The 22432-nt window shown below is 38.0% G+C and overlaps 1 protein-coding gene across 1 annotated transcript in view; it reads left to right on the forward strand.

The window, feature by feature from the left end:
* fcho2 (FCH and mu domain containing endocytic adaptor 2) overlaps positions 1-22432 on the forward strand; it is a 66982-nt gene that overhangs the window by 1574 nt on the left and 42976 nt on the right. The window contains exons 2-6 of the mRNA XM_042509971.1: positions 10220-10311; positions 15559-15633; positions 15738-15879; positions 19334-19486; positions 20755-20859. Coding sequence (XP_042365905.1) covers positions 10220-10311; positions 15559-15633; positions 15738-15879; positions 19334-19486; positions 20755-20859 — 567 coding nt within the window. The remainder of the gene's footprint in view (positions 1-10219; positions 10312-15558; positions 15634-15737; positions 15880-19333; positions 19487-20754; positions 20860-22432) is intronic.

Consider the following 22432-nt stretch of genomic DNA (forward strand, 5'->3'; position numbering starts at 1 on the left):
AATTTTATCATCCTAATGGGATTTTTCCAGGCCTGGAAGAGTTGTGGAATTAGTAAACATCATTAAAAGTTTTGGAAAAGTCATGAATTTATTTTGTGTGTAATTGAATTTTTTTTTTCAGCAATCTTCTGTAGAAAACCACTCATGGCCAATTCCAAGGCTTAAAAAATCAGCCTACATTTCTATGTTGCAGCATTGTTTTCCAGACTTGCATCCAGAATGTAGTTTATAATCAAATACATCATAAGCAGGCGCTATAATGGTTCTGTTTTCCCTCTTGCTTGAAAGTCAGTGCCAGACTGTTACACTGTAAGTGCTCGTAAGACTGTTTGTAGTGTTAGAAGTGAATATGAACACATCCAGTGTTATAGATTGGAAAAGGTTGTTGATTAATTTTCTTTCAATAATTAACTTTTGGATATAAGTATGCCTTTCCGTTCTGTTAGTGTTATATGTTGTGAAATTTTATTATGGTCTCCTTGAAAAGTCATGGAACAGTTTTGAAATTTTGTCCATGAATTTATGTGGGAACCCTGAAATTATATAATAAAAAAAAAACAGATAAAGTCAGTGTATCGATAGGCCTACAATACTGCCACGCAAAATCCATTTTTTTCCCGCACCCCTAATGTTCTTGAATGAAAGAAGAAGAAGAAGTCCATACGTGTCTATTTTGCAGGCTGCTTCATTAGTATAAAGTCTGTTAAATGCCTTTCATTCTGTGTCCCTGTCTTCCCTAAGTTAGGAAACCCAGCTCTAGTTTTTGGCCTCAGTTGACCTCCGCTCCAGGTGCTGAGGGCTCTGAAGAATCTCCAGCTTACAGAGCAGATGATACAAACTTTGTCACTGACAATTACATACAAGCAAAGCCATTTAAGAAGTAATTTCTGTCAACTTCCAAAGCCGTATTCTTAAAGGAGACTCCATCATTAACTAAATGGAAAAGAGGAGAGCCGAGACACTCTTGATTCTTCAATCTGCCCTTTGTGCCCTGCAGTGGGACACAAGAGAATCCAGTGATGGCAAAGATCAGCTGTGTGTTTAACATGCAGGACACACACACACACTCACACTTAGCATGAGGGGATGCATCCATTTCCCTTTTGACTTGACTACAAATCATCACCGTAAGCACACACACACACACACACACACACACACACACAAAATGCTATCAGATTAAAAATTTGATGAATGTGTTTCACTTTTGCACAGCATGCCAGAGTATACACCTGTTTCCACTCTGGTTTCTGTATTCGTCAAGGCTTTTTTGTGTTTTTTTTTTTCTTGTATGTAATCTTGGCATGAATCTCTGATGTAGACAACATCTCCCCTCAGCTGAATAAACAAGTTCTTTAGGAATTAGGAGCCAGACATGGTAACGCCATGTCGTCTCTGTCGAAGCTGCAGCACTGGAATGGTCACTGGCTGCAACATTTCCGCTCTCTAGATTTATTTGCAACTCTCAGATGTCCATTTCCCTTTTTTCGTGTGTGTGAATTTTGCACGAATAAGCGGTTGGTGAAAGTTTAAATGTGTGCGACTGTCCCCGCACATCCTGAACTGTCTCAGGCAGGTGGATCAGTATGCCAAGTAGTTGGCCTGATGCTGTAGTTTTTAGAGTTAAATCTATGATGAGCTTATGTTTAATGTGGCGTCTGTAACCTCCAGCATGCTGCGGGGAAAATAAGATGGCAGTTTGGTAAGCAAACAGTGTTGATAGAGCCAACAGCCCCGGGATGGCCCTCTTCTCCCTGCTGTCTGTATTGTGTGTGTGTGTGTGTGTGTGGTCTGATACTCTCACACTGAAAGTTTCACAGTCACACTCCCACAAGTTATGTTCTGTTGTGTGAAGTGTAGCAATAATACAGCGAAAACTGAATTAAGGAGAAGATATGCACAGCGGTGACACATTGTCCACTCAGCAGCTATTGCTTTCCATGTTTGTCTTTAGAGGAACGTCTTGTTGAGTTTTTGCAGCGGGATTGAGGTAACAGCAAAGATTTCCCTCCCGGAGTGTAGAGGTTTTGGTCAACATTGACTTTTGTTTGTGCTTGAAACAGAAATCTGGCCTCGTGGTGGTTTTGTTGTCTTTTGCTCTTTGTCTCATGAGCTCTAAATGGGTCTTAAGTTGTGATAAACTGACTTAAACTAAGCAGCTTGTGTGTGCTCACCACATACTAAAAACATACTCTGTGTGTGTGTGTTAGTGTGATGTGACAGCTCAGTGCACTGCTCCCAGACTTCTCTGGTCACATGACCCAGGGCAGACACTGTGATGTCATAGTGCTGTCTACGCGCTCTGTGTCTCGGGGGTCTGCAGGCGACAGCAGGCCATGGTTAACTGTCTGTCTGGAGGGAGGAAGGCTTGTTTCTTCAGTTCCTCATTGAAAGCACTTCTTTCCACTGCTTTTACTTAAACAAACGGCAGTGATGTCAGCCGGGACGCTCTTAATCCTACCTGATTAAGTTGCTAGACTTCCTAAAGCTCACTAAAGCCTCTTATGATACATTTTGCATGATTTTTTTACTATATGCATTAGGGCTGGGTATTGTCAAGAACCTCACAATTCAATTCAATTTCGGTTTGATTCGATGTTGATCCAGATGCTTCGATATCGATTCAGTTATGTGTGTTGTCAGAGGTCAGAAGTACCCAGATAATTTATTCGAATACCTTCTGATATGTGTTCAATAAAGCATGCATTATCTGTATTGATTTTGAAAAAACAGACCCAGAACTTATTTTACCATTACATTATTCCTTATTCAATAAAAATGAAAACTAAAAAACATTTAAGGTACAGAACAGTGCACGTCTCTGCCTGAGCTGAACTTAACAACAGTAATAAACATTTATGCAGGATTTATCTACCTGCATTTGTGTGTGATCCACAGCTTTAGCGTTAGCAACAGGTTCCAAAACATCTGCGTGTTGTTGGCTCAAATGGTTACGTAGGTTCGTCGTATTATTGCAGTGTTTTAACACTGACTCATGAGGCTCACACACACACACGACGTAATGATTTTAACACACTGCTCCCTCTCGCCACTGTTGCCATTTTAATGAATAAACAACAGACGTTGTTTGGGGGTCAAGCGGGGCCTCTGAACAACGTCAATCACACTCTGGCAGCACTCACACTGCCCCCACGGGAGCGGGGCGTCATTACAACGGAAATAATCAATTTCAGGATTTTATGAATCAATGTTGAATTGGAAAAAAACATATTGCAATGCACTGATGAATCGATTTTTTTACCCATCCCTAATATGCATGGACTTAAACGCCCATTACAGTGTTTTTACCTTTTCAATGAAGACGAAAAGGTTTGTTAAAGTATTTCCACTTTGCAGCCTCCATAGAAATATGTTTTATTTAACAGTGATGCGGCTCTTATTGTTTTAAAGGGATGGTTTACCCACAAATCAATAATATATTTTTCTTCTTACTTGTAATGCTATGTATCGACATCGACTGTTTTGGTGTGAGTTGCAGATTGTCAGAGATAGCGGCCGTAGAGATGTCTGCCTTCTTGCCAATGTAATGGAACTACATTTTACTCTGCTTGTGTTTCTTAAGGCGCCTAAAATCACATTTGAAAAACTCAACAGCAATGTCTGTTTCTAGAAATCATGACCTGGTGACTAAAGATAATCCGCAGACCTTGTTGTGAGCAGTTTCGTGTTAGAACTTGTTTTGATAATTTCTCCTTTTTCAAACAAAAAAAGAAAAATCCAAATTTGTTCCATGGTCTAGCTTCACAGTTGCGAAGACGTGAAGTGAATATTTTGAAGTTTTTAGATTGTTGCAGGACACAAGTAGCCATTTGAAAAGGGTCAGCTTGAATTAATTGACTAATTTAGAAAAATAATGAATCAGTGATGAAATTAGTGGAAGCCGTAGAAGCAGATTTACTCTGTGAAGACACAAATATTTGCATACCAAAATTCACTCAAGCTGAGCACACCTTTATTGTTAGATGAAGGCAGTATAATGCTGAAAGATAAGCAGAGCTCTCTCCATGTCACGGGTTGCATTACTGCCTGTCAGGTAATAAACACTTGATTCTGCCCACACAGGAGGTTGAAACTGGTATTACACAGGAACAGAAAGAGAGTGAATTCCTGTCCTCCTCTGTCGGGCAGATGTTACATGATAAACAGCAGCACTGTGGCTTTGTTTATCTCTTCTTGAGGGTGGTTTGTTCAGAGTAAAGATATCAGCTGTGTAACTGCTTCTTTTTGTGCTTGTGTTACTCTGTAATTAGTAATTACAGCGACGTTATTGTTGTGTGTGAAAACGCAATACAGTGTAAATCATAAAGCAGCCTGTTGCGTTTGTTCTGGCCATGGTTTCATGGTACACCGCTTTAAAGAAGCCATTTAAATATACCACTTCCTGCTTCTCATACTTTATTCATTAAAATAACTTAGGAGTACATATGCTGATGAGAAATCTGGGTCATATTTCATTTTATCTAAGACCAAACATTAAGATGTCAAATAGGGCTGGATCTCATGTTTGTTTTCATTGTCAATTTATTAGGGATGCGTGATAAAATCGGCACGTCACTGGGAGATGTTGGCTTTAAAATGAAGTATCGGAATAGGTAAACATGTTGATTTTTGCCAACATCACAAACCAATACGTATTTTTTAAACTGACAAAGTGATTATGTACAAAACACCAACCAGAAGTTGAAGTATTTTTCTTATTTTGCACACTGAATGAATATTACATACACTGAAAAGCACTGTATTTTATGTCTCTATCTGCTGGTGGGCCATCACAATAAGAGTATACATAATATGATGTTAATTTCACTACAGATAAGAAACAAACATTTTGTCAGAAAAAGTTGCTATATCAATATTGGTTATCGGCCAAATGAGTTGTTATATATCGGCATATGGGATATTGGCAAAAAATCCGATATCGTGCATCTGTACTATTTATCACTTTGCCATAAAATTCCATAAAATGCCCATAGCTTATTTTTGTTTACTAATTGTAATTTCATGTCGGATTTCCATGAACTCCCAGCAGTTCTCAGCCAGAGCTCAAGAACCTGAGTCAGGATTTGGTACATTCATGAGGGAAAAAGAACTGAGCTGTTTCAATCTAAATACCATTTTATAACCTGATGTTATAAGATTGTGCTTTATATTAAATTCTGCTTTTAATAGGAAGTGAGGTTGCTGCTTTTTTCTTCAAAGCTAGCCTTTTCCGTGTGTATGAGTGACAGCACTCTTCCCAGAAAAAGCATTAGTGCGCATTCAGCCATGACGTAAGATGTCTAGCTGCCGGGCGATTACTTACTTCTTTTTTTTTTTTTTTTAATTTGCCAGCCTAAGGCATATGAAGACGCCGAGTCCCTTCACCATATGTCTGCAGACATAGCGCAGTGTGTCACACCAAGGTTGAAGTTCACCTCAGAATCTGTTTGTGTCATTGCTAATATTGGCACGGACTGAATATTGGACAGCTGACACTATTCACTCTCAGTCTGTTGGAAGCTGTCTCGGCTGCAAAGTGCCGTTGCTCAAACAAACGGTGATTGGCATGTGTGCTAACCTCTCAGCATGTTACCCTCCCTTTGGGGTGGGGCAGGGAGTTAAAAACCTCTCCATCTAAATGCAAGCATAATGAGTACTTCTGAATTTCACAATGTGTGGTTGGAATATTAAACACCCGGAACGAAGGCTTTCATCAATGACTGTCCAGGGGAGGACGTTGAGAAACTGTGCAGCAACCTAGTATCACTTCTCCCTGCAGCCGCTGCTCATGTAGAGTAGTTTTAGTAAACTCCTAAACTAGTGGACTATTTTGAGAAGTTGGAAATGTCAGAAATTTCAGGGTTTTTTTAAGCTGATGTCTTTAAGTTCTTGGCTACTGGTTTTGTTTTGTTTTGTTTTGTTTTGTTTTGTTTTGTTTTGTTTTGTTTTGTTTTGTTTTGTTTTGTTTTGTTTTGTTTTGTTTTGTTTTGTTTTGTTTTGTTTTGTTTTGTTTTGTTTTGTTTTGTTTTATTGTTAACGAGTTTTATAATTTTTAACTTTTTTTTTTACTTTAACTGGTTTATTCGTTAAACTTAATTTTTTAAAAATTAAAAAAAAATTATTTTATAAATTAAAATTTATTTATTGTAATTCATATTATGGAGGACATATTATCCTCTTTTTATGGTCTACTTTTAGTATTATTATTTAATTTATTTTTAAGTAATTTTTATCAATTCTGACTCACATGCCCTTTGCATGTCTTATTGTTTTTTTTTCCTTCATTTTAATTATTATTTCTTTCTGACTTTGTTCATTATTACTTTTTTAGTTATAATTGTTACATTCTAATAATTTCCTATTTTATTTTATCTTTCATGGTCAGTTTTAGGGCTATGTTTTGTGCCTGTAATTTGTACCTCACAAGTTGTGCAGCACATTGTGTTTCCACCTGGAGTGAAATGTGCTGTATACATATAGTTTTGCTTGCTTACTGCTTTGTAGGATTATCACGATGACGAGTCCAGTATTGTAACCTGCTGAAAAGTCCAAAACCGCCCAGAGCTCTTTCCTGTGTTTGTTCGTATTTTTCTTTTGTATTCATTGATATCACATTCCGCATGTTGTTTCACAGAATGGTCTCTCTTCCTGTTCTGCTCTGTTTGGGGCCGTGTGTTTTCGTTCAATTTCGTCACTTCCCTGTTTTGTCGGCCGATTGGCCAATTGTTAATGTGCGTGTCACTTTATGTTTCTTTAGGCTGCAGTGTTATGTAAAGTCAGTTGTTACGGTCTCACCTTCCTGTCTTGAAATCTAACGCGTGCAGTCGTTTGCACGTCATGTTGTTGTTTGCTGCAGGCAGGGTAGCTGCTAAACTTTTGTTATAGTTATCTTGAGACAACAGGAAGCACATCTCAGTTGTCTGATCACTAGGGTAAAATGTGGGCCAGTGAGCTGCAGCCGAGAGAGGCATACTCTCTGTTTTAATGTCTATTTGCTCTGTAAATATTGGAGCTCCCTCTGAGCTTCATTTTTGACACAAACTTCCTGACCTTTCATCTTTGTCAATGTGGAAAAACAAGGTTTGTTAAAGCTGAACTAAAGCTGAAGCCTGTGTAGCCAACCAAACTGCTGACAGGGGAGTGCTCCAGGAACCAGGAAGTTTCTGTGACAGTTGTGTTGAGGTGAAGCAAAGTTGGCCTGTAGAGTTAGACAAGAATGAGGATTAACTGCTATCAGCAGTGGTTTTTTTTGCATGTTGAGTTCAGCCTACATCAGTTATACTCAGCTTCAGGCCTACGGGCCAAATTGGGTCCCCCAACCATTTTCTAATGCACAATAAAACAAAATAATTCACACAGGGAAATAGTATTTATAATTTTAGCATACACAAGGTGCCAAAATGCATAAAACAGCATTAAATTAGAGCTTGTTTATCAAAAACATGCATCCCTGCATCCCTCAACAGAGGTCTTAAGCCCCTATTGTCCTAAAATCCTTGAAACATCCTAATATCCTAGAAATGTCATCAAATCTGAGAAACTTCCTGAAATCCTAGAAATACCCTAAGTCCCTAAAAACATGCTAAAACTGTAGAAATGTTCTAAAGTCCCAGAAAATGTTCTTAAATCCTGGAAACGTCCTCCAATTCTTGAAACATCCTAAAATCCTGCAAACATCCTGATTTCCTAGAAATGTCCTAAAATCCTGGAAACGTGTATGGGGCTGCTGCGACTGGCTCTTTCTGTCATTTTGCAAAAGTGGCTGCTGCCTACATTTTAGTGAAAATACCAGTGTACCTCATTTGTTTTGATTTGAGTAGCACAAAGTGCTTCAGTCCTCTGGATACTTATTAGCAGAATGTGTGATAGTTGTCTACCAGAGGAGGGGAGGTGCCAGTATTTTCCTGTATTTTTTTTTTTTTATCCTGACCCTCCCCAGAGCTACAAATATTTTTCCCTTGAGCCTCCCCGAGTGCCTGGGGAAAATACACTACTCTCGCTTTAAAGTGCAATTTTTTATTATTTTTTAGAAAAAAATGTGGACCTGTGGAATGAAGTGATTTTTGATTAATTATCACTATTACTTGTTAAGATTTGGTTATGTTTCCTGAAAGAAGTAGTCATTACACATGATGTGTTCAAGGACTGTCAGAACTTTGAAAATCCAACAATGATTTCTGCATATACAGTTTCTTACTGTTAAAATTTGTTGTAATTTAGGGGTTTGAAAAAAAAAACAAAACATGTATTTCAAGCCTGCCAGCAGGTCATGAGGTTCAGAGGATATTTAAAATGAAAATAAATAAATAATAATAATATATAATAATAATAATAAATCAGTGGCTTTTATTTTAGTCTGTTGAACAGTGGCTCAGTCATGCTGCTGTCTGTCTGCTCACTCAGATAATCTGTGTTTTGGAAACGTGGCACTTCCTATAGCTTCAAGCTATGATTTGCATGTGTCCTCCTTCAGTGAAGAAACAGCCTAATGGAGGACAGCAAGGAAGTAAAGTGATTCTTCTTTTCAGAAGTGACAAAGATGTTTGAGTTTAAGGTGTGTCGAGAACAGGCTTGTCATAATAATTATGTTATTGACTCATCGAGAGACATATAGCAGTCTCAAATTATCATGAGATGGTAAATTATCAGATCAGTTTAATATAGCCTATGTGTTTACATGACTGTTTACATAATGGTGTCAACAACATTTGACAAACCCCCCCTAAACCATCATAAGACAGTCAGCGCTGTTAAACATTTTTTTCACAGCATCAAAGCTGAATGAATGAATAGAAAAAGAAAAAAAACTAAGAAAAAAACTATAGTGAGACTAGTATAAGGAAACTATGCCAAACCTAAATATTAGACATCAATAAACCTGTGTCTCAACATTTCATTCATGTCCTTGAAGAAAATTAAATTAAATCATTATTTTGAAGTTTAGATTATTAATCAGGTGCATTAGAAAAGTACACAGTCAAAATGACAATGGAAAAAGCATCAGGGTAAAGAACAAACCCCATTTTTAAAAAAAATGAAGCCTATTAACTATGTATTATTGTAAAAAGAAAAACAAAAAAACAATACAGATAGAAATATGAGCAAAACCCCTCTCTGATGCAATATTTAAAAAAAAATTCATCCAAATCTCTTGTCGGTTTATTTTTATTTGGATAGTTATTTTTTCATATTTTATTTCCAGTGTTTGGATATTTTTAGAAATCGAAAGTTGATTGCTCTTTCAAAGGCTGAACTTGCATTATTATGCTGATATGTTATCATTACATCAGTGGCATAAAGTGGCCTTAAACTGACAGTAATATTTATTTTGGTGTGCTCTCTGGTAGAGAAATTATATAATGTTGACACTGTTTCTAAACAACCTCAAACCCGGTTTTTGTTATGCAATTTCCTGTTAGTTATCGGTTGGCATATACAAATACTAACCGTGTATCTGCAGTCAGCTAATATTGACATGTCGGCCTGGCTGATTTATTGGTCCCGCAGTAATACAGGAGGGAGCTCACTTATAGAGTAAGAGAGTACTTTAAGCATTTTTTTATTTATTGTGATATTGTCCTTTGAATTTTTTGAGACTGTATTGCTTGCCGAAAATGGCATTTCAATTTATGTTTTATTTTTTTGTCTGAGAATCATGTTTACTATGTAAACCGTGTTTGAATGTTTAAATAGGCAGTTCAAAATCATCATTATTATTATTAATAGTAGTTGTAAGTTAGCAGAATTAGTGGGTTGTCACTATTTATGCACTACAAGGCCATGATCATGTGTAATTATCAAACATTTTCTTAAAGGGAAACCCAACATATTTCATTCCTATGAATTATTCAGAGGTACCTGCATTTTTTAAAGCGTTAGTGCAAGTGGACACCAGTTACCTAGTGGCATGGTTACAGCAACACACACAGAGGGACTGCTGTCTGGCTGTCTTTTACATAATACGCTCGAGCCCTAGGCCTATTTACCACAGTTTTAAATGATTTTTAAAATCCATTTCTCTCAAACATGGCAAAGATGAGTATGGTTGACCAGAAGCTGCTGCAGACGCAGCTGGATGCCATGCAGACGATGAGAATGCTGCTGGTGGAGAAAGCCTTGGCGGTAATTTCCGATCAGCGTCTGAGGTATTGCTGTTGTTTTTCAGACTCCGTGCTTATTACTGATCTGTCTGCATTCCTTTTTTGTGTCTGAAATGCAGGGTGAAAAAAATAATGGCTTTGATGTGCTCTACCATAACATGAAGCATGGCCAAATATCCTCCAAGGAGCTGACAGACTTCATCAGAGAGAGGTAAGACACGAGTTAGATACACATCATAGTCTTATTCTGAGGAGGCGCTCATTTGTACGTAGTCAAGATTATTTTAAAGGATAACTTTGGTATTTTTTAAACCTATTTAACCTATTTCCTATGCTTTTGTTCCCAGTTGACTAATGGAGACAACATTTTTTTAAAAAATTGGTCCAATATTGGGCATGACAGAAAGAGATGAATCTGGCCGCAAAAAACAAGCTGTGATTTGGGCAATGCCACACTGTCAGGTCACATCCACTAAAAGTATTTGTTTTTGCCGCTGACAGGCTCAGGTTGTTATTCTAAGTGTCTGACAGCATTGTGGAAAGGATCCATGTAGAGACAGACCTTTTTATTAGAGTGAGATCCTATTTGTTTGACCAGAAGCAGCCCCGAAATCACTATTACCAAATCCACCAGACTCCATATGAAAAAACAGTAATTTTATCATCGTAAAACACACTTCATAAAAAGTCGACAGAAACAAACTGAAACTCACAAAAAAACATGTTGGTTCATTATTCCACCATCACCAACAGTTTTCAACTGTCACCAATCAGGTTTGGTTGAAATAAACCCTTTAAGTCAGAGATCAGTCAGTGAGATATGAAAATATACGGGCCTTATACACGCTAAAATGACTGTTTATATGAATGGAGTCTGGTGGTGACGGCGATGACGATTCAAGGTCTGTTTTGGTTAAACAAAAAGGATCTTACTCTTTTACTAAAAGGTCGATCTCTGTATGGATCCTTTCCGTAATGTTGTCAGACACTTATAATAACAATCTGAGCCTGTCAGTAGCAAAAACAAGCACTTTTAGTGGACATAAATTGACGATGCACAAATGTTCCCTGCCTGTTTGCTTAACTGGATCGATTGTGCAAACTGTTGTCTCTTTTAGTCCTGTAGGTACAAAAATGTTGGAAAATGGGATCCAAGTTTAAAAAAAACGTACCTAAATTAGTACATACAACACGTGTTGCAATGTGTCTGGCTCTTTTATACTTGACTTACCTGTTTTGTGGTTTTCTTGGTATTTAAATGTGCTCCCAAGTGGGCACTGGAAGTTCCAGTTCCTTGTATTGTGCCTTCAGTAACACCCAAAGGCTGAGCCGAGACAGCAACTAAAAGCCAGTCTGAATATGTCTGATTACAAATCACTGTGAATCACGCGGCTTTGCTCTAACAAGGGTTGTAATGAGGGTTGGATATTAACTTTTTTGTCCACCTGCCACTGCGGCTCTACCCACCACTCAATAAATGATCATTGCTTTCTTGGCTGGTGAGTTTAGCAAATCTAGCAGTCACTTGTATATTTTACCAGCATTTGACTGGTGGCTTGTGCTAAATTTCCAACCCAACTATTTTTTCCATTATAAGTTAATCTCATGCTTAATCAATTAATTACTTAATAGTTTAGTCAGTGAAATCCCCAAAACCCAAAGATTTTCAGTTGACTATGATATATGACAAAAAACAAACAAACAAAAAAGCATATTCTCATATATGAGAAGCTGAATCAACAGAAGGTTTAGCACTTTTATATGGTTGTATTACTTGACTGGAACAATGACTCAACTACAAAAGCATTCATTTTTGTTGCTGATTTTTATGGGGTCTCCCTATTTTTACGTATTTAATCAATAAATTGGACTTTGTGACTAAAGGTATCTGTAGATGGCTATGAATACTTTGCAAACTTAACTTTTCTTTGACAGAAACTTAAATCTTCGCCCATCTGTAACGTGGCATTATGTTACACCCCCCAGAGTCTGCAGCTCAATAATACCATAATCACAGCTAATTTTCAAATTCCTCCCCCCTCTATAAAGGCTAGCTTCACTCTGTCAGAGGTGTGTGTTTCTAACCTGCCTCATGACAGATGGTCTACCACTGGAATTCAACCGTGGATTCCTCTGTGCTCAGTCACTCTGACAATTTAACACACGGTGTAGGATTTGATATGCTCGATCAACGCTGAAAGATGTTTGGAAAGTCTTATTAATAATGAATGATAACATGTCAGAGGCAATTTTCCACCAGCATTATGCCAAAATCCCATACCAAACCAGCGTCTTCCCATTATGTTAGTTGTAGGTGTGTTTTTGTAAAGCAGATTTGCCAGTGCACCACTTGTATAACTTACTGTTACTGTTCAAACTGCTCAGACGTATTTTGTTGTAATAAATCATCTTGTAGGTTTCACTTTGCTTAAATATTAACACTCTTTCCCGTTGGCTGAAATGCTGTTTTTAATGTACAAATGAATCAATACATTATTCATGAAGAAAGCAGGAGTTCGGGAAGAGATTAATTTATTGTGTGGTATGATAGTTGCTTATATAGCTTCGGGGTATTGTAATTATGATCACACTATGCCAGTTCCCAGGCCGGCTTGGGCTTATCAGTTCACAGACTGACGGGTTTCATGTCTTTTTCTTTCTGAAAAACTGCGCTCTGGCTCCCTCTGGTGGAGAAAGAAGCTCTCTGCACTATTTCCAACATTCTTGCCACTGTATTCTGTCAACTAGGGCCCCTGCCCCAAAATAATTTTAGGCTTAAATACTATCAGCAATCTCCAAGAGGCACACACAGATCTATGAAACCCCTTGTAGGTGCTCTTTCACAGTTATCTGCAGTAAAGCATGGATAAATGCCAACGCAGTTCTTCTTTCATTCAAGTGAACACAACTGGCAAGACAACACAACTTTTCAATTGTATACTAACAGGAAGTTATACAATGCAATGTCTGATGTCACACAGACTGCGACTTTTAATGTCACAAGGTTTCATAGGACGTAACACTTTTTTGAAGGTGTCAGTGATCTTTCTTGAGCTGTCTCAGCAACAGTCACATTTCATTTTAATTTGTGAGCAGCAGCTCCATTTCTTTTGTGTAATTCATTTATGTAGAATAGTGTTCATCAACACTAAAGAAGCAGCCATATTTTAGTTTTTTGAGTATTCCTTATCGTGTCAGTAATTCTGTGTGAACACACAGCATAACCAAAACCTGCTCAGAATTAGTTTTGTATTCTTGGAACACAATCACAGTCTTCTGTTGCTTTACTATCTACTATCGTCACAGTTAAGACAATCTGTGGTTAAAACATGGTCAGCACTTTAATTGATCTGTGATTATCAGTCATATCCACAAAAATAAAAGAGGCAACTACATATTTATCTTGACCCACAGAATTACAATCAGACTAAGATCCTCTCTTCCTGAACAGTACGTGGCACCGAACATAAACTGCAACCTGCAACATAAATAGCTTGAAACAGGAAAACAATATTTAAATATTTAGAAACAAGCTGTGGTGCAAACAAGTCATTGTGTTGCAAGTCTAAAGTAAGTCTCAAGTCTTTGCACTCAAGTCTTAAACTTTGAGTTCATGTCCTAAATAAATCATAACGTGCTCTTTATTAAATTTAATGCATTTAAAGTAATAATATATTAAAGTCATTTAAATCATGAATGTTTTTTATTCTTTTATACAAGTTTTTGAAAACAAGTTTTACTAGACATGGTCACTTAAAAAAAGTAGTACTTTCATAACATACAGTGCTACTAAGCAGTGCCACAACAGAATGTTTTTTTATGTCTCTGTCCTGTCTTTGTTGCTTTTAATCTATCACATATTGGGAAAGTGTTGCTTTCTCATCCTAAATTTGTTAGACATTTTTTGTTTAGACTTTTATTCCTTAAAAATGATACTGCAAACATATAGAGAGAATTCCAATGGCACACTGAGTCTGCAGGACAAAGCTGAGAATACCTGGGGCCGATTGTTAGAAATATCAGTTTCCATCAATTATCTGATGTCATTGTTTCATGAAAATTCTGTTATTCTTTCCCATATTTTTTCCTTTTTCTTAGTGTAATAGGCGAACATGGCTGTGTCTATGTACAGTCTGGCTTTTTGTTGTTTTGTTTTGTTTATGTGTGCATTAGATGGTTCCATTAGTTTGCTTTTATATGTTACTTTTTTGTAATGAAAACTAAATTTTAAAAATAATCATTAATTAATTTAAAAAAAAGATAATGTATGTTGCTGCATGTTTTATGTCTAAATGAAATAAAAAGACTAATGAAAATGTCTGTTGATTCAGGAAATAAAAGGATATTAATCGCTTCATGACACACTTTTATAAAGAATACTTTGATTTTTTTGACTTGGGTTGAAGGTATCGAGTATTTTCAAGTCAAAGGGCTAAAGTCCAAGTGAAGTTGCAAGTCACTGGTGTTCAGATTTTTTTTTTTAATTATTATTATTTTTATTTATTTTGTCAAGTCATCAAATTTGTGACTTGAGTCCAAGCCATGTGACTCGAGTCTCCGCCTCTGGAAACAAGTGCATGTTTTTTAAGTGCACATCTCAATATGAGCTCAAAAGCTTTGTGTGACTAATAGAAGAGCTGTGAAGAATATTTATGTGTGTAACGTGTGTGACTCTGCTGTGCACAACACACAGGTTTAACTTTCATTCGTTGTGATCCAGAAGTATGAAAAAGTTCTTTTTTTATGGTTTTATTGAAAGGCAGAGGTTACTCCTGGCACTTTACAACATGCTATGGTATAAAAATAAACTGCCACTCTGGGCTCACACAAACTTGTGGAAGTGGAAATGGAGCCTATAATGCATTTTCTAGCTGGTCCCATCTTTAGTGTTATTCTACGCTGGATGTTTGCCCATGTGTACCTGCGTGTGTGTTTATGATGCATGAGTGTGTGTGTGTGTGTGTGTGTGTGTGTGTGTGAGATTGTCCTGTTTCCCCCTGGCTGACCTTGCTCCTGTGACGTGACTGCAGAGAGAGGCTGGCTAAATGAGACATGCATAATTCAGGCTTTCACTATAACACTGCCGCAGTTTTTTTTTGTTCTTTATACTCCTGTCACTTTGCTGCAGAATGAAGGAATAAGAAGGGAAATTGAGAGAAGCAGGGGATCCAAACACTGGCTCTTATACTCCGTCAGCTTGGACATGAGGTTTATGAACAAATCACAAGCCAAACCACGCTTATTTGCCCACACACAGTGCATGTGGTCAAACATTTATGTTGCAAGTTCTCAGTGTTTTTGGATCTTCTCTTGTTTAGTGACATGCCCTATTTCAGCCATAACCTAGTTGGAAATACTTTGTAAAAACTTTGTCTTATTATCCCTTAAACTGTTTCAAAGGTAGAATTGCTACTTGTAAGTAAGTAATATGTCTTTGTGTATTTTTACTCTGTCCTAGGAGCACTATCGAAGAGGCCTATGCCAGGTCTATGACCAAACTCGCCAAGTCAGCTGGCAACTTCTCTCAGCTCGGGTGAGTTCAAACAGTTTGTAGTTTCCTGAAGAAAAGACCAGGATGAATTCATGTGAAAATGTCTGGCCACGTTCTTGCCTCTAAAGTGTCGTCTTCCATCCTAGGACTTTTGCGCCAGTGTGGGATGTGTTCAAATCCTCAACAGAGAAGCTCGCCAGCTGTCACATGGAGCTGGTGAGGAAACTCCAGGAACTTATAAAAGAGGTTCAGAAGTATGTGGAGGAGCAGGCCAAAGCACACAAAAAGGTAAGGAGATGGATAATGAAGGAAACTTTAGCGATCGTGTTCTCAAATCTGAAATGCTGTCTTAAAGGGATAGTTGGGATCTTTTGAACAGGAGTTGTGTGACGTGCTTATACATAGTCAGTGTAACATACAGTAGATTTTAGTCTGAATGCCTAAAACTATCCTTTATAGTATTTGCTACAGTAGTTCGCTGCTCCAGTGTTGCCAGAAGTTTGTCTTCACAGAGGAAAGTTTGAAATCAGTTTAATAAAGACCTCCTCTCGCCTCTTTGTATTCTGTTCTGAGTTGTTTTGCTCTTTAGTTGTTGTCTCTAGAGTGAAAGTATGGAGTGGATGTCAACTATGGCTTCATATCACTGTTTATGTAATTTTCTGCTGCAGTATTAGCATATATCACAAAACAGTAACTAAGTGGTTTAAAATAACTATACTGTACTTCATCACATTTTCTTTTCTTTGTTTTATTTGGAACTTCCAAACATACGTATCAGCTATAAACAACTGCACCTCATAAGTTAAAAACAAAAGACTTTAAATTGTAAAACAACTTTATTATTTTAAATATGGAAGCTTTAAGTTCCCTGAAACATCAAGCAACTGTTGGCAGTTGCTCAGTGTCGGGCGTTCGGTGAGCGTCTGTCGCCCTAGTTTTTGCAGTGTGTCTTGCACTAGTTGGCACTAGTCGCTGAGAGACATTTCTCTGATTAGCAGTTGAGCTCAGTGCATGCGAACAGAAACAGAAGACAGGAAAGCAAACACACAAACTAAAGTCAGGAGGGCGTGAGATCAAGACAAACTTGTTATGTGAGGTAAGATTATTTTTTTTCTTTAGCAGAAATGATTCGTAATTGATTGTGTCATTGTTCACGAGCACACGGTCAGTAATATTTGTTCTTTCAGCATCTCGTCGTGTTGTTCGTGTGCTAACCTCCTAACAAGCACCTCTAATCCGTCCTGTCGGTTTTCAGGTTTTCCTTTTTTAAATGATGAGTACACACTTTGCAAATTTTGCATTTCCAAGGATGGCGAAGGCATGACCCGCACTACGCTCCCTCTGATTGGCTGTCACTTGTTGCCTTCATTGATGAGATTAGTTAGGTTTCACAAAGATGAGCGAGACTGGTTAGAATTAGGGTGAGACAGTCACAGGCAGAGTAAGACTGGAGGACAGGTCATGCCTTCACCATCCTATCAAATGCAAATTTAAACCGACTGCTGGTATGGAGTTTTATTACCTCTCATGCAGGTGCAGAGCTTCTGTAATAGTTTGCTGTTAGTTGTAGTCTTTGCAGTGTGTTCATGTGCGACTTTTTGACTGAGACAGGCAACGTGAGGCGATGCAACAGTCAACCTTCGCCACCACTAACTCTTTGATGTTGGTTTGATGTGTCTGGGCCGTAAGGTTACTGAGTACAATATTTTCAAGTTGGTTTTTTTTTACAACCTCACTCTCCTCCTCCATGTCTGCTAAAGTCCTTTAATTTGCAAAATTTTGAAAATCCCCAAAATCACAAGATCAGGCAAGAATCTCGTGAGTATTTCCAAATCTTCACAACCCGCCACAAGAAAAGGAAATAGTTTAATAGTTGACTCCATCCTGAGAAAACTTAGCGTGCAGCGTTCTACTCCATGAAGCATTTCTTTTACACCTCACTCCTCCGTCTCTCCTCCCAGCTGAGACACACCATCAGTTCATATCTCATGCATGAGGCCACAGAACACAAAGTAAAACTGGAGCTCGGAATCAGTGGAGTTATGTTTGTGCTTTCAGCATGACAAAAAGGCTGTCACAGTGTCTCTCCGTCACTTCCCCTCACTCCCTGTTCCTCTCTGCTTTGTGTTTCTTGGCTAACTTGCAGACACAGCTCATACTGAAGTTAAGCGGTGTGAATAACACAAAATAAACACCCATCGTCGAGCGGGTGCTCAGTATGTGTTCATAATTTAGGATTTTACCAGTTTTCTTTTGCTTACTGTGGTTGACTTTATACCATAAATGTGTCAAAATTAGTAAAATTAAAGCAAATTAAATTAGTAACCATGCAGATTCAGGGAAGATAATGAGTAAAACAAACCACCAAGTCATTACCCCTTGATATTTAACATTTTATGTCCTTCAAGTCTTTCGGAAGCTGTACAGATGGAAGAATGTGGTCTATTAAGAACAAATGCAGTTTTTATACATATTTTAACAGCCAGTATATAGCTTTAACTGCTTCCTGCTCTGCTGCTCAACAGTCCTGTGTCACATGCTGGAGGATGAAACTGCTTTAGTGTTTTGCTGCAGCCATGAAAGACCTCTGTCTACACTGCCATTGCATCTATTGTTTCATCATTAAGTTAGAATAAACAAGGGGATTCCAGGACAAGTGTTGACTGTGTGATGTGTCAAACTAGTAGAGCAGGGAACCTCAACTTGCTTAAAATTGGGGGGCCACTTTTATAAAATGACAGGAGATCAGTCGCAGCAGCCCCGTACATGTTTCTAGGGTTTTAGGACATTTCTCGTAATTTTGGGACATTTCACAGATTTTAGGGTGTTTCTGGGAATTTAGAATGCTTCTTCGATTAAGGAATGTTTCTAGAATTTCAGCACATTTCTCGGATTTAAGGACATTTCTAGGATTTTAGGATGTTTTGAAGATTTTAGGACATTTCTTGGATTTTAGAATGCTTCTCAGGTTAAGGATGTTTCTAGGATTTAAAGATGTTTCAAGGATTTTAGGACATTTCGGGGATTTTAGGACGTTTCTTGGACTTTAGGATGTCTGTAGGATTTTAGCACATTTATAGGATTTTAGGATGTTTCTGGGATTTTAGGGCATGTCTTAGATTTTAGGATGTTTCCAGGATTTTTCGCGTTTTTTTTTTTATTTTATGACATTTTTTGGATTTTAGGATGTCTCCAGGATTTTAGAATTTTTCTTGGATTGAGGAATGTTTCTAGATTTTAGCAAATTTCTAGGATTTAAGGACATTTCCAGCATTATAGGATGTGTCGAGGATTTCAGGACATTTCTTGGATTGAGGAATGTTTCTCGGGTAAAGGACGTTTCTAGGATTTTAAGACATTGTTTTGGATTTATGACATTTCTCGGATTTTAGGATGTCTCTCGGATTTCAGCGCATTTCTAGGATTTTTAGGGTGTTTCTGGGATTTTAGGGCATGTCTCATATTTTTGGATGTTTCTAGGACTTTAGAATGTTTCTCGGGTTAAGGATATGCACCCTGGCACCTTATGTATATTAAAAGTACAAAAACAATCCCCATTGCAGATCACTTTAGTTTTATTGTGAATAAGAAAAGGTTCTGGGGCCACCCAGCACCCTACTGGGTGCCACATTTGTCCAGGGTGTTGAGTATCACAGTGGTAGAGCGATGGGTGACACTTGCAAGTGTTATTCTGCCTGTTGTGTTGGCTGAATTACTCTACAAGACGTTTGTGTGTTTTCAGACAAAAGAAGAAGTGGCGTCCACTCTGGAGGCTGTGCAGAACATCCAGACCACCTCTCAGGCTCTGCAGAAGTCCAAGGAGATCTACAATGCCAAAACTGTGGAGCAGGAGCGCCTCCGCAAAGAGGGGGCCACCCAGAGAGATGTGGACAAGGTGGGAGGTCACATTCGCACGTACACACACCCACACAGTCATGGTATGGTAATAAGGCATGATGAAGTGTTTTAACACTCAAGTCTGTGCAGAAACTTTAAGCCCAGAAGCTTCTCAGATGTGAAGTGAAACTTGTTTCTTTGCTGATTTGTTAGTTGATATGGGGAAACAGAATTGTGTACAGTCAATGCCCTCTTAAGGCCTCACTAAGCAAAAAAGCAATTCTTTGCATTTTTTATGTCCTTAGGGCTATAATAACAAAAACTATGTTTATTTTTTTAACAGACTCAATAGTGTTTGTAATATCGACCTCTACCAGATGGTCTAGATGGCCGTTTATGGTTATGGTAACACAGAAAGAAAAAAATCTAAATTAAGAATAAAATCATTTACTGTCATAATGTTTTTGATATGTTAGTATATCAACATATATAACTTTGTGACCATGGAATTAGTAGTATTACCAGGACTAATATTATTTCCATGCTTATTTGCCATTACAATACTTTAAATCTAAGAACATCTAAGAAATGGTGAAAAAAATCATACCAGTGTAATTTCTTTCACCAAATATATAACAGACTAACAATAAATATATGGTTTTAACAACAGTGAATATTCATCCCTTTTTTATTTGATAAAAAATGCAAATGTATTACCTTAGCATCACTACTTTTACCATAAAAGGTAAAACATGTTTTTAGACAGTAAAAAAAACAAATCATGCTTACAATTTTTTTTCACCATATGCATAATGAATAACTTTCACTGCATCATTATACAACAATGAATATCTTAATAGCCAATTTTAATGACATTATCTTAGCTTCACTTCCTCTACCATAAGAGCCCAAATCAGCAATTTGGTAGAGCATATTTTTAAATTTTATTTTATCTTATTTTGTTTGTATAAAGTTACATAAATATGTTTATCAAGACCTCTTAAATCATAACATGTCAAATAAATATGTCTACCTTTGAAAATTCCACCACACAGAGCTGTCATATCTGGTGTGACTTTTTTCCAACTTTCTGTAGGAGGTGTACCAGAAAGGCAAAGTCTTTAAAGATACATCAATATTTAGTGGATTTTTTTTTTTTGAAAAAGATACCTAAACTGAGTTAAAGAGATAACTCAGTCACGTTGAGTTAAGTTCAACACATTTTTCATTCAGATATCGTGACTCAAAATTTGCTCTACCAAACAGTTGAGCAAGGCGTTAAAGGGATAAAGTGATGATAGCCATTTATCTGTTTATGTTTGGCAGGCTGGAGTGAAAGCCAAAAAAGCCACAGAGACTTACAAGTCATATGTGGAGAAATATGCCACAGCGAAGTCAGAGTTTGAACAGAAGATGGCAGAAACTGCACAGGTACTGTGATGACTCGTTCTCTCTTCTGTTGTGCTTTATGAAATCTGTGCTCACAAAGTCTGTCTAGTGTCTGTCTCTGTGGTCTGCAACACTTTCATTGTGTAATACGTCAGTCTCCCGTGTGTGTGTGTGTGTGTGTGTGTGTGTGTGTGTGTGTGTGTGTGTGTGTTCCCTGTTCCATGCCCTGTATCATCTCCAGATTGTGTTTTTTCCTCCGCAACGGAATCGTTGTGGAAAGCCCTGATTGGATCCATCTGAAGGCCTGATTAGATAAACTCCAAATTAAAATCAGATCAACAGAGTTTGGGCCTCCATATCCTCCTGCACCGCAGCAGCTCCGCCACCAGAAATGGTTCCAGTTAGCCTTTTTTTTTGTTTTGTTTTCCCCCAAGAGAAAGCGGCGCTGCAGCCCCGCTTCCCCGGGATCGCAGTCTACGGCTCATCTCAAACGCAGCACATGTGGACATGAGTTATAAACACTGAACACATGTGCTCCCTGACATCACCGGGGCTCCGACATGTGTGTTCCCTTTGTCTGAGTGTGTCGGTGGGTGGGTGGGTCTGTGTGCGCGCGAATGCTAGCTGTTACCGTGGTGAATGACAAAAGTTTTATTTGTGTCTCTGTAGTGTAGATGTAGAGGAATCTGTGTGTCTGTGGTTAGATCTTCCCCTGCATCTTCACTTTGATTTTCCAGTTTATGATTATTTATACTCAGTCTCCTCGGTTTACCTCAGAAGCCCAGAGTCTGACTTAAATGGAAGTAAATAGTAGCATTTAAAGTTGTGATCTACACCATACTGCTGCTCAAAGCCAAAATGATGAAAATCTTGTGCGAGGAACTGTGTGTGTGTGTGTGTGTGTGTGTGTGTGTGTGTGTGTGTGTGTGTGTGTGTGTGTGTGTGTGTGTGTGTGTGTGTGTGTGCGCGCGCGCGCAACAGACCACCCAAACAGACACACAGAAAGTAGCCGGAATAGAATAATGGAGTTTCTAGGCTGCATTTTCTCCTTAAAGGGAGAGTTCAGATGTTTTTGAGGTGGGGTTGTATGAGGTACTTATCCATAGTCAGTGAATTATACACACTGACATTCTCTAGTTTGGAGAAGCAGGCTGGAGTCTGATACAGAAGCTAAGAAACATACTGCTGCCAATGGGAGTTTAGGGCTGTTCTGTTCCTGACTCAGAAATCATATGAATAATAAAATGACTTTGCTTTATTTTCTGTATAAAATTTTCCATATTAAACAAAACTAAATTTGGGAGTAAGAGAAAGAGAGAAAATGGTTTAAAAATGCAGATAAAGTTGACCCAAAATTTCAATATTTGGTTTATACGGGAGACCTTATTAACAACCACGAAGGGGCGGGGGGGCTCTAACCCCCACGTCTCTTTCCTCAATCAATTGTTTTGCCCCTTTGTTNTAAATTTGGGAGTAAGAGAAAGAGAGAAAATGGTTTAAAAATGCAGATAAAGTTGACCCAAAATTCCAATATTTGGTTTATACGGGAGACCTTATTAACAACCACGAAGGGGCGGGGGGGCTCTAACCCCCACGTCTCTTTCCTCATTCATTT

The sequence above is a fragment of the Plectropomus leopardus genome, chromosome 20 (assembly GCF_008729295.1).
Source record: "Plectropomus leopardus isolate mb chromosome 20, YSFRI_Pleo_2.0, whole genome shotgun sequence".
NCBI lineage: Eukaryota > Metazoa > Chordata > Actinopteri > Perciformes > Serranidae > Plectropomus > Plectropomus leopardus.